Source organism: Nesoenas mayeri, assembly GCF_963082525.1.
Source record: "Nesoenas mayeri genome assembly, chromosome: 2".
Lineage (NCBI taxonomy): Eukaryota > Metazoa > Chordata > Aves > Columbiformes > Columbidae > Nesoenas > Nesoenas mayeri.
Window position 1 is genome coordinate 26,432,853 of NC_137543.1, and position 18,000 is coordinate 26,450,852.

General features: G+C 35.5%; 1 protein-coding gene across 1 annotated transcript in view; it reads right to left on the reverse strand.

Annotated features, from left to right (window-relative positions):
• Window positions 1-18,000, reverse strand: part of TMEM67 (transmembrane protein 67) — a gene marked incomplete at both ends in the record, with an annotated part of 28,652 nt that overhangs the window by 6,745 nt on the left and 3,907 nt on the right. Inside the window, 17 exons of the mRNA XM_080364288.1 lie at window positions 2,534-2,673; window positions 2,770-2,869; window positions 3,602-3,688; window positions 4,046-4,144; window positions 4,598-4,696; window positions 4,792-4,848; window positions 5,802-5,907; window positions 7,066-7,189; window positions 7,554-7,710; window positions 9,086-9,151; window positions 11,096-11,182; window positions 12,127-12,235; window positions 12,355-12,509; window positions 14,772-14,834; window positions 16,062-16,136; window positions 16,318-16,387; window positions 16,831-16,930. Coding sequence (XP_080220414.1) covers window positions 2,534-2,673; window positions 2,770-2,869; window positions 3,602-3,688; window positions 4,046-4,144; window positions 4,598-4,696; window positions 4,792-4,848; window positions 5,802-5,907; window positions 7,066-7,189; window positions 7,554-7,710; window positions 9,086-9,151; window positions 11,096-11,182; window positions 12,127-12,235; window positions 12,355-12,509; window positions 14,772-14,834; window positions 16,062-16,136; window positions 16,318-16,387; window positions 16,831-16,930 — 1,694 coding nt within the window. The remainder of the gene's footprint in view (window positions 1-2,533; window positions 2,674-2,769; window positions 2,870-3,601; window positions 3,689-4,045; window positions 4,145-4,597; window positions 4,697-4,791; window positions 4,849-5,801; window positions 5,908-7,065; window positions 7,190-7,553; window positions 7,711-9,085; window positions 9,152-11,095; window positions 11,183-12,126; window positions 12,236-12,354; window positions 12,510-14,771; window positions 14,835-16,061; window positions 16,137-16,317; window positions 16,388-16,830; window positions 16,931-18,000) is intronic.

Sequence of the window (18,000 nt, forward strand, 5' to 3'; positions counted from 1 at the left end):
CCTGGGAATATTAGCATGTTCACTGTGATAGAGCTCACTCGTGTGATCCAGAGTTATTAACAAGAAACATAATTAAAATCATTAAACTGCATGCATGTGTTGACACAATTTCAGAACACATGCAGCTAAATCTCAGGACAGATCAACATTGATTTTTACTGAAAAACTCCAAAGATTCTACTGTTAGACTGCAGAAAGAGATTATTTCTGTCAAATTTCATCTCTTTGGTCCTATATATTCCAGTGTTAATTTTTTACTGTAAGGACTTTAAGAAACAGATTTTTTTTTTGCTTTTATTGAACGGAAATATATTTACCTCTATTGTCTTTATGACTGAATATATTTTAAGCAAACAATCTAGAAAAAAAATCCCAGATAAAGAAGATGAGAGAAACACTATGTCTTGAAACACCAAAGAGGTGAGAATTTTCTGAAAATAATTCAGAATTGGAGCTGCACCATCAACATATTTGTGGTGGGTTAACCCTCACCACAGCAGGATGGGGAACAGGAAGAACAAAAGCAAGAAAACTTATTGGTCAAGATAAAGACAGTTTAATAAGCCAAGAAAAGGGAAGAAGGTGGTGAAACCAAACCAAACCAAACCAAACCAAACCAAACCAAACCAAACCAAACAACATGACAAGAGATGCAAAGGCAATTACTACCTGCCAGAGGCAGACCAATGCCCAGCCAGTCACCAGAATAATCCCTCCCCTCCATTGCTCAGCATGATGGTACATGACATGGAATGGCCCTTTGGTCAGCAGGGACCATCTCTCCTGGTTGTGTTCTCCTCACAGCTTCTTGTGCACCCCAGCCCTCTCATGGAATCACAGAATGGTTAAGGCTGGAAAGGACCTCTGGAGATCATCCTTGATGCTGTGCAAGCACTGTTCAGCCATAGCAAAACTGTCAGTGTGTTATTAGCCTTGTTTTGACCACAAATCCAAAGTATGACATCCTATGGGCTGCTGTGAAGAAAATTAACTCCATCCCAGCCAGACCAAGCACAGTAGTGGAAAGGTCAGTTTTGCGGTCAAAGTGCCATGTAGCCAACACTGCCATGGTGACCCAGTGCCAAACAGGGGCTGCTGCAGTGCCAGCCATGAGGCCCGAGGGCTGGGAGACTCCTTCTGCCACACTCTCCAACTTCCTCCAACTACTGCACTTCCTGACTTGTTTTCCACCACTGCAGAGTCTGTCACCACGATTAATGAGAACTGAACAGTCACTTCATCAAAATCGGTAAGCCAAGAAGGCAGGTTTGAGCAATACAGAAGTTCCTATCTGTAGGGAGGAGCTAAGTGCTATATCTACCCTGAGCATTACACTTCTAGGGAAACTACATTCCAGACTCCAGCATGACAATGAAAGTTATAAAGATCAGCTGAAGTTTTCACAAATACCAATATTAACCTATTTAGGTATCTTTCATGACTTCCTCCACTATCAGTGGCAAGAAAATGATTTTTCAGAGGGAAATTTATAGCAGAAGTTATAGAGCAAGCTGTTAATCACCCTCTACTAAGAGCAGCCTCTCCCTTCTAGTAATATCAGGAGCCTATGAAGAGTAACCTGAGCAAACTAATTAGTTGTAGGAATACTCGCTCTTTCTTCTCCCATTCCTTCCTTAGAACATGGAACAGAAGTTGTTCCTGCCCTGTATTTACCAACAGCAAAAATACTGATGTAGTGAATGAGAAAAGTTTTTTTGTTTTGTTTTGGTGTGGGTTTTTTTGTTTGTGGTTTTTTTTTCTGTATTTAATTTAAAAGAAAAATAGGAAATTCAAAACCAGAAACTAAAAAATTAATAAAAGTATCAAAAATATGTAAAAAACCCCTCATATAAATAACTATATGCTATATGCTTCAAGAATACTTCCCAAAATAAAAGTACTTACCAAGAAACAAACCAAAATGTTTTGAAAAGCTAAAGCTGAAGTTCTCATATCTCCTTAAGCTGTAACTGAAGGCATACTGCCTTGTGTTATGCCATCAGGAACAGAACTGGCACATTTCATTTCCTGCTTTATAAAAGGTCACTACAGCAAATTAGCAGGAAGGAAGTTCAGTTTAGATAAATATGAAACCAGAAATAAACCATGGCAAGAGGGAGCCAGCAGGCAAACAAAGAATTGAGTGTGTACACAGATTTATTAGTCTCTTAAGGAAACTCCCTACCTTAAAAAAACCAAACAGAACTAACAAAGTTCTCTAAGTTAATTAAGGGTTGTTTGTGTGGGTTTTATTTTAAGCCTTCCTTAATGAAACATTGCAAAATATTGCAATGACCTATACATACATCATACAAATACGTTTTAAAATGTTAAAGTAATTATTTCACTAAGTTACACATTTTCAAGTGAACTTGAAGGTCATCCATTATTACCACAGAGCAAGCAAGAAACAAAAACCAAACCCTTACGTTACACTCTGGTTGTGAATCATAAAAAGATAATAATAATAATAATAATAATAATAATAATAATAATAATAATAATAATAATAATAATAATAATAATAATATACCTCCAGGAAAAAAAGAACTGCAAGCACTTGAAAGAGGTGATTTATCTTCCTCACTGTCTGAATTTCATTCCATTCATTTGCTATAAAATATGTTCTCCATATGCTCACAGGTGCCACGGCACTTTTAATAACACCTTCACCTTAAAAGAATGCATACAATAAAGCTCTGAAAGTTAATGCTTGACAGTATTAATTTAATCAAATCTGTTTACACACACAAGCATAGTTTGAGTTACCTTCAACCGCTTTAAGAACTTTGCCCTTAGGTCTTTCCCAGTCAATGAAGAAAATATCTATAGTAAGTTGTGAAACCAGCAATTGTAAGAATTGTAGAGCCTAAGAAAGAAATAGGGGAAATGTAAACAGTAAGGATAGCAACAACAAACAGCCAATGATGAAGAAACAGTAATTGCACGTCATTCATTGAACATAACAACTGATACACTTGACTCTACCTGAGACTGCAACTTTGTTACCAACTTTTGCTATTTTTTTTTTTAACTTAAAAGCTGGGAGTAATGGTAAATCATGGGAGGATGTGCAAAATAATAAAGAAAATATATAAAAGTAACAAATTTATAAAAAATTGACTAAGTAGTTTCCCATGACGTATTAACCCGTATTCTGAATTCCAATTCAATAAAATAACCAAAATTAGTAAAACACTTGTATGTCCCATGAAGACAGAATATTGATATTTGAATTCTAGAAGTATGCTTGAACATGATTATTTTGATGTCTTCTTTTTAATCAGGAACGGACAGCACTTGCACTCTGCTTTAAAAGAAAGTACTTGCTTTCTTGATATAGTGTTATTTTATTTGGATTTCTTTGAACCTTAATCCTTGACAGAATAATTTTCCATAGATCATCTTTCTTAGACATTTATTTCCCCATAGAGTCACCACAAAATAAATGTCTATGGAAAACCGATTTAATTCTTAGAATAATTATTTACATCTATACACTAATAAAATAAACTATACAAAATGTTTAAAAACAAGCCTACTGAAAATATGCAGAAGTGTATGTTGAAATATCTTTCATGCCAGAAGAAAAAATATTTACCTTTAAACTAAAGGCACATGCTATGTATGTAACAAAATATTCTTCTTGAGATGGAAGTGGTAAAAGGACAGAGACAAACTGCTGAGCCTGTAATTGAGAAATTACACTGAAACAATGTGGATGGCATATGTAACAACATACCAAGTGCATAAACATGAATCACATTTTGCAGAAAAATATCAATATTTAACCTGTAATCACTTTGAATTTTTAAAATATTTTAAGTGACTATTAAGCAGACTGCAAGCACAATGAATCCTAAGGAGAAGAAACAGTTGAACACAAAAATATAAGCACACAAAACAAAACATGATATAGAACTTGCCTCAATAGTCTGACCAGAAAGGCAAAAATAAAAATAAAAAAAAAGGAAAAAAGAAAATGAATTTTTGTGTAAATACAGATGCAATATTAACAGGTTTTCATAACTGGAAAAACACTTACTTTGAAGAACACAAGCCAATAAATTCCTGTGCCCACGGTGATGACAAAGAAAACGTTGGCAAGGTCTCCAGCATAAAACAGTAAGAACTTGAAAACTGTCTGCAATTATAAAAACCCACTGTAGAGATCTGTGAAACTGATTAAGTAATGCATATGTACATTCATATAAATGTTATGCAGCTCATACTACAGGAAACTCTAGCACTGAAAATTACCTTTGAACAACATTTTTCTAGTATGGTCATATATCTTTATGGTATATTCAGCATCTGGAACTCCTACTTGTTAGTCTTTGTTCCAAGAAGAATTAATCTGAAAACTAAGGCCACTCAACTGATCAGAATATCTCTGTAAATACCTTTACTTTTAGCAAAAGTATTTCCTAAATAACAACATCGGAATCCTCAAGAGAACCTAATTCTAGGTCACAGTTCTATGCACTAGGCTAGAAATCATTCCAGCTACCACAAGAAACAGAGTAGTTATATTACAGCAAAGATCTCCTTCAAGAGAGGAAGATGTGTCCCTTTTTATGTTACCAGCTGTTTATACCTGCAAGTCAATTATAGAGCTTCCTGTGCGCCTCTTCCAGCCTGCAGTCTTGAGAAGGGACCACAACACTGCAAGCCCACCCAACACACCCAACGTGATCTGAAGAGAACAAAAAATGACTTGCATGTATTTTTAAAAAACACAAAATAGAAATAAATCATTATACCGACAAATGAAAGGGCGATACAACTTACATCAGTCTGAACCCGAGCCTCTGACTGATCCATCTCATAACTGACTGAGAAGGAGACCTGAATATTAAGATACAAAAAGTAAATACGGATAGAAATTCTGAAATGCTACAACTATTACAGACAGCGGTAGTTTCATACACTTTTTTGGTGGGCTACTATACAACTACAACATATATCTTCTTTTACTGTATATATCTGACCTGGTGTGCTCCAGTGCCAGACTTGGCACTAAGACATGCTCTGTTACACTTAGTGCAGATTTCACTGACAGTAATGCTGGAGATGGACACCTGCTACCTGCAACTTAGCAGCTGGACCTAATCACAATCCTTTAAAATGTGCATAATTTTTTTCCTTCTGAAAGGAGACCCCAAAGGTTTGATACTTTCCCTTTTATCAGTGTTGATTACTAGTAACTTTAATGTAATGACATCAATATGCAAAATCAAGAACTGAGCTCTTACATAGCTGAGACACCAAAGTTTTTTACAGCTTGAATGAAATAAAAATTGTCAGGCAGCATCAAAATTGCTCCCTCTAGTGTAAATTCCTGTCTAACCTAAGACCCATTTTTACTTAAGGCTGAAAGATTTGTACAAGGAAAAGAAAAACTTTGTCTTGGTTTTATAACATTCTGGCCTGAGTCTCTGTCACTGCAAGGCTCAAATTAACACAAGTATGATAATAAATAGTATTTTAATTTGGTTTAAAAAAAAAAAGTACAAATCCTCCCCAAAACTAATCCTCCCTCCCCTCTGCCTTCGCTTCCTAAAATATCTGTTCCTGTCAGAACTCCTTCTATCACCACACTTGGATTTATGTCTAAATATGCTTAGTTACTAGAAGCTTTAGGTTTTAGTGAAAACTTGCAACTTAAAAACTGAGCAGAACTAGAAAGTGCTTATTAGATTTTTACAACTCCCCCACACATGTTCACTCAACTGGAATTCCAACAAAACTAAAAGCATGATTAAGAAATCAGTTCAATTAAGACAGCACAAATATCTCACCATGACACCCTGGGTTTCAGGGTTTTGGACAAGCACATCTGTGTAAGCAACAGTAATTAGAGGAGGGTAGATAGTTCCTCTCTGAGCAGGGGATACCAGGCGAATTCTGCAGAAATACAGACAGTATCACTTTTAATACAAAAAATGGATTAATTGCTTGGAAAGTATTGATTGAAACTTGTACTAATAAGAAAATATTAAATGAACAGAACAACCTGATCAATAAATTGTGAGTTTCAAACCCCATGACATGGCAATTCACATTTTAAAAGCAAACAGAGCATACAAAGACATGTACACAAATATATAAATAGAAAAAGCTGGGAAACTCTAAGAAAATACCTGAATCAATCTTTACCTACTGCTTACATTAAGATAGCTGCAATGAAAGTCAATTCCAAAAAGTAACTTTTCTCAAAACATTATACAGTGACCTTTTCTATATTTTGTATTTCTGGCATTATCCTTTTTTTCCAAGGTAGGAGGGTGTTCTCCTAAGATACATAAGCTAATCCTTATTTTTTGAAATAATGTAATACATAATTCTCAGCAAATGGAGTTAGTACATTAAAATCTTCAGGATTATTACTTGTATGGATCAGTTCTCAGTGCTACTCAGGAATCTTTTTAACTAATAAGTTAAGAAGAAGAACTGAAGGAAACGGGATATCTCAATTTTCAGACAGTCATGTCAAAGGAAGACATTACATAAAGGAGGAGAAACAAGGGCTCTTCCAAAACATATTCCAGCTGAGATTAACCATCAGTAATGGCCCTAACAGGTAGTTTCACAATTGCAGTTACATGACTACAAGTCTGTTTTGCATTGTATAGCAGAATAGGTAACAGCTTGCAAAAATACTGCAAAAAAAGAATAGAGACTATGAAATAGCATCCTTGTATAGTCAGCTACACATTGAAAAATAATTAGCAGAGGAGTTTTTAGGTCTTTCCAGATGACACCTGCTTCCACAAGGTGACTGAATGCCTGCTAACTTGCATTAGGCATACACAATCCAATCCATTTTAACTGGAAAGTAATCACAGTAATTTTAACCCCCACGAATCACTGTTACGTATTCTGACTCACTCATCAGAACAACCTGTGGAAACTCTTGCTATTTCCAAGTATGAAACGGAAAAAGCAGCACAGGACATACCAGAAACAACATAATAAAACAACTTTCTTTTAAGACAATAAAATGCAGATTGCACTAAAATTGCTTTACTTTCTATGCACTATGTATCGTATGCAATTAATCACCTTATTGTTATTTTGCTAGCAATTCGAATTACTCTTGGTAGTTTTCCCAAGTCATTCTCTTTTCCACTTAGCGTGTCCACCAAAAAAAATCGACGAGTCAAAAGCCAGTTGTTCATATTACTGCCTTTGAAAAAACATGATAGCCACATAATTTGAAATAAACTAATTCAACACAGAAAAAACAATGAAATCTACTAGAAATGACACATATAACTGTATGATATATATAACTGTATCCAGGGTAAAAATACTTATTTTCAACTTGAAGACATAATTAAATCAGACTACTTTATTGGTGCATATTATTGACTGGGCTAGTGTCTGCAACCAAAGCTTGCACTTAACACTAGCAGAACTTGCCCACAAATATTAAAGTCTTAAAACAGAAACAAGTTATGGTGTGTCGTGGTATCTTTAATACAAATGCTTTCTATTCAAAGTTATTCACATTATTTAAATTCACAGAAATATTACTATGACAGTCTTACCTTGATTAACAAACATTTCACTGTATTGAAGATTCAAGTTTAAAACTGGCACAGCCCAAAGATATTGTTGTCCATTGTCACCATTATATTTAAGGAACAGGTCATAAAAGATTGGATTAGCAAAATCCAATAAAATCTTGGAAACTGAAATTTTGCACTATGAGAAAAGAAATGTTAAAATAAAAGGTCACTTTAGCCATTTAATGATTTTATCAAGTTGTGGATTCTTCTCCTACAAAATTATTGTGGAATCTGTCCCACTTCTTCACAAAAGACAAAGTATTCTGGCTATTTCCAAGCAATTACCGAGTTTTTATACAAACCTCTTGGAAATTATTGCAATTGACCAGAACGACTGATGTGGGAAATGAAGCTCTGCTAACATTTTTCAACAGATTAGGAAAAAAATATCCCAGCAAATTTCCCAGACATAAAATTTGAAACAGCATAAACACTAAAGTCAAGAAACACAAACGCTGAAGTCACGGAGTTCAGTGACTGGTTCTGGGCTCACCAGTACAAAACAGAAACAGAGATACTTGATATAGTGCAGCACAGGCTGCTGAGATGATGAAGGGACTGACGCATCTCTCCTGTGAGGCCAGGCTGAAAGAGCTGGGACTGTTTTGCCTGGAGATGAGAAGGCTCAGGGAGGATCTTATTAATGTGTACACATACCTGAAGGAAGGGTATACAAGACAAAGCCAGGCTCTTTTCAGTCGTGCCCAGTGACAGGACCAGAGGGCACACACTGAAACCCTCTGAGAATCAGGAAACACTGAGCACTGGCACAGGTTGCCCAGAAAGGTTGTGGAGTCTCCCTCCTTGGACATATTCAAAAGCTGCCTGGGCACAGTCCTGGGCAACCAGCTTTAGGTGGCCCTGCTTGAGCAGGGGGTTGGACAAGATGACCTTCAGAGGTCCTGCCAGCCTCAGTCACTGTGATTGTGTGAAGAAATTAGATGTGAAAGTAGTGTTTTGTGTATGTGAACAACCACGCCATCTTGAAATACTTATATAACATGTCTACCATGTTTCCTCCAAAGCTGTAGGGAAAAAAAAAGTGATGCATACAATCCATGAAAATAATTACATTAAAAATACTCAGTAAGTTAATATTTATTGGTGTTTGTATTTAAACCCAGTCATATTAACTGTTGTTAATACTTAACGGCAGGCTCTACTTACTCAATAAATCAAATACATGAGATCTGAAAAAGCACAAAAGAAGAATAGCTATACTTGACCAGTTCAATGATCCTAGATAGAAAATAAGTTTCCATTCTGTCTGAAATACTGAAATATGACTTAAACAACATTAAACATTAAGTAAAAATACTTAACAAAGATTCATCCAAATTTTATTTCACTCAACAATAAAAAAATTAAAATAAGCAACAGCTTCGCAAGAAGAAAGTCTATTTTGCACCTTATGGCTATGCTCCATAAGTTCTTCAATACACACTGAATTACTAATGACATATAAAGCAACTTAATTCAAAACTTAGAATACTATTTTATCTCTTACTTACACTTTGTTGGTAAGTTGTTCCAAATGTATAAGCTGCATCCAGTCTAGTTTGGGTATCAGAACAAAGCTGAACAAAACATAATTATAGTTTGGTTAATTCAAAGGTATAATTTTCTTACATGAAATATTCAGAGGTACCCCAAGATTTTTATACATTCACAGTTCTCACAGAAGATATTTTGTTGTATTCTTTAAGAAGAGAGGGATGGATTTTGAAAAGTAAACATGATTATTTATTGTATTAATATTGGTGTTCCTAAACCTGTTTGACCTCACTGCATAGGATTGTGCAGTTCCATCACTGAAGCTGAAATCTGTGTACAGCAGCATCCAACCAGGCAAAAACCTTTCTGAGGACAGAATGTTCAATGCACTGTGCTACCTTTATCAGTAGCTTGTGCTAAATCCAAGAATCCCATAAGAAATTAACTCCATATTGCCCCCTTTCCCTTGAGCAAGCATTCTCAGATGATGAAAGTTATAATGGCAAGTAACATTATTTTTTTCCTTTTTCAATATAGCTTTTACATTTTCTGCAAAGAACAAGTCATTCTAAGCAGAACTCAGAAAAATGGGCCAAATTCCAACTAAGTGATCATGGCACTTAAGTGGAGGGCACAGACTTTTTCTCCAAATGAAAGTTAAGTCTCAATTTACACAAACCACAATTCTATTGGTGTGCAACTGAAATTCTAGGAATTGCTACAATTATGCTTTGAGGTTGCTTTAGCACCATGATGTCCTATCGCACAAAATCTATTACATTAAAAGAGGCTCTGAAGGGAAAAGCTGTTCCTTTTCCATTTACTTTTTGTAGCTACTAAAAGCTCTGGATTCTAGGAAATTAATGTGTTCAATAAACCTGAAAATCTATGTCAGAATATCTCATTTTCTATGTACAGTCTTAGTAACCCATTTTCTCAGACACTAGTTTTCCTTAAAATTTGAGAGGCAGATGCAAGACTTCATCCTGAGACAATAACGAAAGAGCAGTCACTCTCTAAATCCTGAGTGTCAGCTGCTCTTCTGTAGATTCTGTAGGATTTGAAGTGATGTGCTTCAAGAGTGACACAAAGAGCCTAGAAAATGAGACAATTCCCAATTGTTCTTGCTATTGTTGCCAACCTAGAGAATTGCTGAGAGTGCCCAGATCACCACTGACTGCTAAACAAATTCTGCTCTGTAACACATTTTGTAGCTGCCAGTTCCTGCTAACTCTGACGCTTATTACTATTGCACTGTCCACTTGCTTCTTCTTTGCATTTTTCACACCCTATACAGCACGCTACTGCTGGAGCAGAATGTGTGCACCACTGAAATCTGAGGGTAGAGTGACCAAGGGTACTGTGAATCCTCTAGCCAGTATTCCCTAATTCCATGTAAAGTCTCCTGTCAAGTTTTTATAACTTTTGTTACAAAAAAAGCCAGGCAGATGCTGGACAAAGTGTATATTTTATATTAAAACCAAAATAAATAAACAAAAAGTCCCAGGAGAACAAAAGAAAATATGGTGGTGGATCAGTTTTCCTATCTCTCTTCACAGTGGCATAGTCACTGATTTGCTTGGTATTCTCATAACATGTGAAAGCAGGTGACAACATCCAATAGGGACACACTTCCAGAATTTTCTATGTGGACTGAGAGCTAAAGAATATACTTTTCTTGCCAAGAAAAAGAGGGCTAATAATAAATTATATACATGGGTAACTGCATGCTGAATGGAAGAAAGAGACAGTCAGTTCTAAATGACTAGCACTGCTTTTCAGAGCTTTCCAGTATTCCAGTTTTGTATTGGTTCAATGAGTGAAGGCAATGTTGCTGAATTTATACTTTTGATTTTGTAGAGATCATCGTGAGCAAGAATCAAGGGTTATTTTCCCTAATCTAGCTCTATGGTTATGTTATGAACTGTCACTACCATAGTAACCAAACTCTTGGCTTTTATCTTAATTTGGCTAAAGGTAATCAGAATGTTAGTGTATCAACAAAAGATAATGAAAATCAAATGTACCTGTAAGACACCTCCTTCCAAATTTTGCCACTTGAGAAAGTTTCCTGCTGCATCAAATGAGGCTGCAATAAATTGCAGCTTTACATCCTAACAATGAAAAAACATAAAGGAACAATGAAACTGCCAGAACGTAGATATACACATTTTAGGGACTTCTGTCTCATTGTTTGATGCTTCCCTAAAATGTTCAACATAATGTTTAATTTTTTCCCTTTGATTTAACATATTTTATCTTAGTTTAGGTAGTTTACTTTTGAAAAAGGTGTGATTCTGTGATTCTATGAAATGTGTGTGTAAGCACCAGACGCAACAGAAGGAAACACCACATAGCAGTAATGAAGAACACTGTTCCCAGCAACAAAGCTGAGAAATTGGTTCTGATAAAATCATGACACGGACAACTTGTCAGTAAAAGATCATGTACCTTGGCAGAAGAACAACAGCACATATACCTATTTCCAATTAGCTCACCAGGAAAACTGACAAAAGGATGTATATGTTTAAAACAATGGGAAGAGACAAAGACCAAATTTGCCTCCAAATTTCCATAAACTGGAAACTGAAAGAAACAAGACTCTGAAGCAAAGGACAATGCCAAAACAACTATTAATTCCTAAGGGCTATAAAAGATTTGTCTAATTACCAGTTCATCACCGCCAGTCCAGAAGAACCTTGGGGACATAATGAGGACTTAATAGCTGGCACCCCTTGTTCCCTGTGTCACACACAATTGAGCCCAGTCAGAACACTCAGGCAAACACATCTTGGCCTTATGAGAATGTGGGTATGAGAGCGTAAGCAAAATAAATATGTGACCAAGTGAGTGTAAGTCAGTAAAATCATCTTACCTAGAGATTTTTTTACATAAATATCACCTTCGCCTTCCATAAGATGTCACACTGAGTTTTGTTACACTAACCGTCTAAAAATTATCTTTAGTGGAGCCACATGTGCAATGAATCTAAACTTCTTTATGTGATTATGTCTTCCTCCTAACGTGTGTTTCCCCATGTCTGCTACCCAACACCTACCTTATCTGTTCCTTTAAAACTGAAGGTCGTAGGGAAATGATTTGCCTCAAGCACTTGGGATGCTAATCCTGGTTGATCACCATAATATAGCCACGGAAGATTATGCCTCCTGAAAACAATTACAATGTTTTCTCTAAAGAAACATAATGTTTTGCATCAAAGAATATTTAGAATAATAATTTCCATAAAACATTATTAAAGACTGAAGTTATGGAAAAGGTAACTTACCAGAAGGATATTGAATGAACAATGCCTAGCCTTGCTGTATTGATATAAATATACTGAAATAAACCACAGGCATCAGTACTTGAAGAACTCAGAGAGTTCATATTCATCACACACATATTTCCAAGAGCTTGGCATGCTGTTAGATTAGAGTACAACTGCAGTGGAGAAACATAAGAACATAGAAAAGTATTTGTTTACCCCTCCTTTTGGCAAGGTAGTAATAAAATTCATGCTGTCTTTAATAAGTCACTCCTAAACCAGCATTTTTAGTTGAAAGTGATTTCATTTTTTCAATAACTAATATTTTCTTCCAGTTATTCAGGTTCTATATTTTTATAGGTCTGCAGATGGTAGCATGAAACCAATGCTCTTACTTTTTCAGATTATTTTAGTTGCATCAGCTAGATGGTATGAGGTGACAAAAATGTCAAAATCTGCATTTAGAAAATGAAGTAAGAATCAAAATATTTAACACCACTTAGGCAGTATGACAAAGATGACTCCATCAAAGAGCTAAGACTGACAACTATAGTCACGTGTCATAAATATCTTTTAGTACTTTATCCTGCTGTCCAAACTATGTTGTATTTATAACATTGTTCAATTTGGGTAAACAAACCACTGCCATGCGATAGCCAGAAGTGATGCCTGGTGTCTGTGTGCGGTGATCACTGCACTAGTATGAACATACCAACACCTATTGCTTTTGTGTGGGTCAGATGCGCAGTTGCACGTTACACTCAGGCAGCACCTCCAAATAGCTGAGCGGGCTGAGGTCGTCAAACAGGATAAACTAATGTAAGTGATGCAGATAGTCTCAGTTTGTAAAAAGGAATGGGATAAGTAGGAGAATACATCTCAGAACCGTGTGTATGAGGTGGTGACAGGAGTGGCCATAAAGGTGCTCTGGGAAAATACTGAACAGAAGGCTGATGAAATACTGCCAGAGAGAACGCCTGCCAGCCAGGGAGCTGCCAGCCTCAGAATCAGAAACTTCCTTGAGAATTTCAGCTGGGTACCTAAACACCAAGGACATCCTGAGATACCATCAATAAGCACAAAACAAAGAAGCTGTAACAGCACCTTATCACCTGGAAAAGAGGGAAACATTCTAAGAAACTACAAATCAGCAACTGCTATTTGCTGTTCTAGCTGAAAGAGCAGAAAAAATCTGGCAAAATAAAAACTGGTCTGAGAGAACATAAAATCTCATCATCTATTGGCTGCTCCAGGTGGTGCTGTCCTATGCCCCCTTATGTGTCTGTGATATAAAAATGACTTATCTTTTACCTAAAATGGAAAGTGAATCTGTCCCTGTCTGTCTGTCTGTCTCTCTCACACAGAGAACTCCAGACTCTGTGACATGGATCATCTTCGAACTGAGACTTTGTCCATCATTGATTTTGAGGCCCCAGTCCTGGGAGGGGTTTGGTAAGCACTGTACTGGTACTATTTTGAAAAATATATATCTACATAGGCATGCATAGAGGTAATTGTCCATAAGCATATGTGCTGCTTTACTAGTGATAATTTTGTAGTAACTTCTAATATTGGAATATATGCTTGCCATCACCATTTGAATACACATATACTTGCTTTATTAATCATAAGCATATTCATTTTACTAGTAGTAATTCTTAGTAGTCTGTAATAAAGAAATGCAGGAAGTAAAAGAATCCATGTGCTTGTAGAGTATGGAATCCTGTGAACTAACTGTTGTGTTCTTTATACACCTGTAGGAAAGGTAGCCCTTTGGGTCCTGACAGATTGGGTGAAAAGGTAGGATCTGAGAAGTTAAAATCTGATTTTGAGGAAAGGAATATGGAAGGGAAATGATGATGTGTGATAAGAGAGTTGGTAAAAAGGAGGCCAAAGCATATCCCCTTCACAAGTGTGTATGATTCTGCTGGTGTATGCACTCCTCCACCCATGGCTTCTGCCACCCAGACCAATATAGTAGTAATTAACACTTGAATATATAAATCAAAGCAAAGCTAAAAAGGATGGTTCTACAGTTATCCTTCTCCATCACAAAACAAACTGTTTAACTGAAAACCAAATAAGAGGTAAAGACTGGCTACCAATCAACACTGATTATGCAAAAGGTTGATTTTCTGAGTGTTCCCTTAATGGATATGCTCAGTAACAGTTCACATATCTACTGACTATTGCAGGTTTTTTGGTTTATTACCATTCACCTTGTTAAAGTTCTGACCCTGGAGACTTGAACTAACATTGACTAGCACTTACTATCCTTTCTAAACATTCCTTATATATTTCTTCCTTATCTACTGTCATCTCAAAACAAGATTATTTAAAAATAAGCAAGCTAACTTCCAAAAACTAAAGTGCCATGCTTTTACACAGAGTATCACTTCTCTATAAAAAAGCAAGCCACAAACATTAATGAAACTCACCCAACAGGCAGAGGCTGAGGATTGCAGGTTTTTCAGAAACCACGTTGATGTCAGTGTTATACCCTGTAAATAAGGAAATGGTTCACTGTTTTTGTTCAGAACAATTTATCCATAATGTAACAGCCTGGAAAACTATGTCAGCTAAAAGATGCTCCTTATTTTTTTCTACGAGCTTTCCGTCCTTTGTAAATGTCTAAATCAAATCAGCTCAGTTCAAAACACAACCATAAAGCAATAATGTTTCACTTCACTAAATTAGACAAAATATTCAGAACAGGAGCAGAAATATTGAAGTTTTGAATATGGATTCTGTGACAAATGAGATTTTTTTTACCACACTAGAGAAGTACTAACAATTTCAAGGGTAAGGTGTTGACTGGCTGGCAAATTTAACTCAGGGCCAAATTTGCCAAATTAATTATTTCATAACCTGCCTTTCATAACTACTCACATATGAACTAGACGTAGTTTCTGTACATGCTGTAAACAACTGAAAAGACATGCTTGCAATAAAATATTATTTAGAAGAATGCTTTCTCAGAAAACAAGACCAATATTAGCTGTCAAGAAAGCTGAAGAATGTTTTTTGCTTTCTTCAAGCAGTCGTCTTTAATTCATTTAAGGACAAATTACACTTACTGGCCACATTTCCTGAATTCAGAACTATGCGGAAAACGGCACTAACTTGAGCAGATGTCACAACTAATACTGGTTCATTAGCTAAAACAATGGAATTGCCTTAATTCTTCTCAATAAAACATATTTTCAATCATTAGCCAATTCATTGAAGTCAACAATTTCATACACAATCTCAAACTGTAGAGGTGTTTATTTTCTTCTGTCAGTTCTAACCATCTGACGGCTAAAAATGACTTTTCAGTCTTTATGTTTTCTTTCAAATATTTTATATGAACAATAATTTTATGTACTAAAAATTACAATAAATTTTAAAAGCCCAGGGGCTTTCCTGGACTCTTCAGCACGTTTTTGTGATACAAGCGTGTGTTCTAAATACCTACAATTTAAACAGTAGACCACATACTACTTGTTTTGATACTACATTCATGTAAATAACTTCCCTTTTTCAGTTTGGAAGAGGGCATTAATTTTCTTAAACATATTCCATTAGAACAATGGTTGCCTGGTCTACATGTATGCACTCTCTCTTAATGCAAATTGCTTTGCAATAACTGTGATCAGATAACAAACCACCACCTTTGTTTTTTCAGGAACACCATTTGAATTAATTAACAAGATAGCTTCAAAATGTTTTAAAATAAACACACTTACTAGCTGTCCAAAACGAACAGTTGCAACTCCCTTTGGGGGTAAGTTTTCACTAGCACTGAAACACAATCCTCCAGTCTGAAAAAACAAAAACATAACAACAACAAACCCCATCCAACCAACCAAAAAAAAACCCAAACAAACAAAAACCCCACCACAACAAAACACCCAGAGAGAAAATAATAATGAAAATTTATACATTTGTCAGCATAACTTTTCTTTTTCTGAGCTTCAATACAATAAGCATTCTTCTACTTACTAAAATGTTTGGGCTGCTGCAGTCACAAGACTTGGTTACATTGATGAATGTTTGTTCACATCTGACACACCTATGGATCACCAACACGAAGAATGCACTTAAAATGTAGTTAAGTCTGAGATTTAGTACTTAGTGAAAGCTGATTTCATAGTATGCCTGATAACACCAGAGCATCTTCACTAGTTTGGATTGAAATCCAAAAGACATTACTGATTTGTATCTACTGTCAGTGAAGAAGAAATTAAATAATTGATTATCAAAATAAGAATTATGTTTCTGCTTCCAATTCAAAGTCCTTCTTGTAGCCACACTTAAGACTAACAAACCAAGCCACTGGCCATAAAAGGAATTCAGACAACATAAAACATATTGAGTTTGATTTGGGGTTGGTTGAGGATTTCTAATTCACTGCTTTTAAAACTGTCATCCCAAAGATACAGACTCAAGAATGTTCCATTTAAACAGAACATGGCATGTTCAAATTAATCATCACAAAAGGAAAGGGACACTAACCTATTTCCTGACGAATCTGAGGCAGAGAACGATTGCTCGCTTCCATTACAGTGAATGCATAATGCTTCATCCAGCAAAACTCCATCGACACTTCTTTCCACTAAGTGGAAAAGAAAAACAACTGTGATAAAATTGCATGTCACATGGGTTAAGAAAAGTGTGGAAAAATAGCATCTATGCAATCTAAAATAAATGCAAAGATTTCATTTAAAAAAGAAAAAAAATCAAGAGCACAACTTCCTAATAACATCCACTATAAATAAGTGCACCTTGGTACGTATAAATGTGAATTGTTCAGAGCTATGCACATACAGTTGAGTTTTAACGAGAAATGTGGTATTTCATGTTCGTTTTTGGTGTTCCTTTGTTATTTATTCTGAAGTAAATTTCAAACCAAGGCTTCCTTCCAAAGCTAAAACTTAAAACATCAAGTTTACAAATTACTGGAAAAAAATATTTTTAATTCTCATCTGAAATGATTAATGCAAATGTCACAAATTCAAAGTTTCAAAGCTGCATTTTCCAGCAATTAAATCATTTGGCAAGATATTTCAAGTCTAATTATCACAAAACCCTCTAAAAACCAACAAAGAGAATAAAAAGAATTAAAATATTAATGTTCTTTCCTGCCTATTAGATTACAGAATCAGTTTTGCTCTCAGTATTTTACCATAAAGTCTCAGAATGATTTTGTAACTCTCTTAAAGTTGAATGGAGATGATTTGGTATTCACTTTTTTACAGATTCCTAGGAAAATTATAAATTAATGATCTGGAAAACAGTGATTCTCCTGTATACTCTATTTGAAATGTAACCAAAGAGGACATTAGTAATACCTATTCAAAGAATTACAGACACATGGAAAATCTTTTCCATCATGTCTCTTTGAAAATAAGGAAAACTAGAGCTCCCAGGAGCTTTTCTGTTTTATAACCTTGATGAAAATTATACTTTGCCCTTAGTTTTTTACTATGCAATATACGCAAAATATAGTTAACACAGATGCTGAAGTTAATCTGTATTGACATTGGTTTTATCCCCATTTTAATGCCTCCACCCAGCATCAACCAGCTTAAAGGAACTGATACACCAGTATTCATTTTGAAAGGTTTGCATAATAGTTCTTATTGCAATGAACAATGGTACAGATTTATCTCTTGTCTTTCAGGA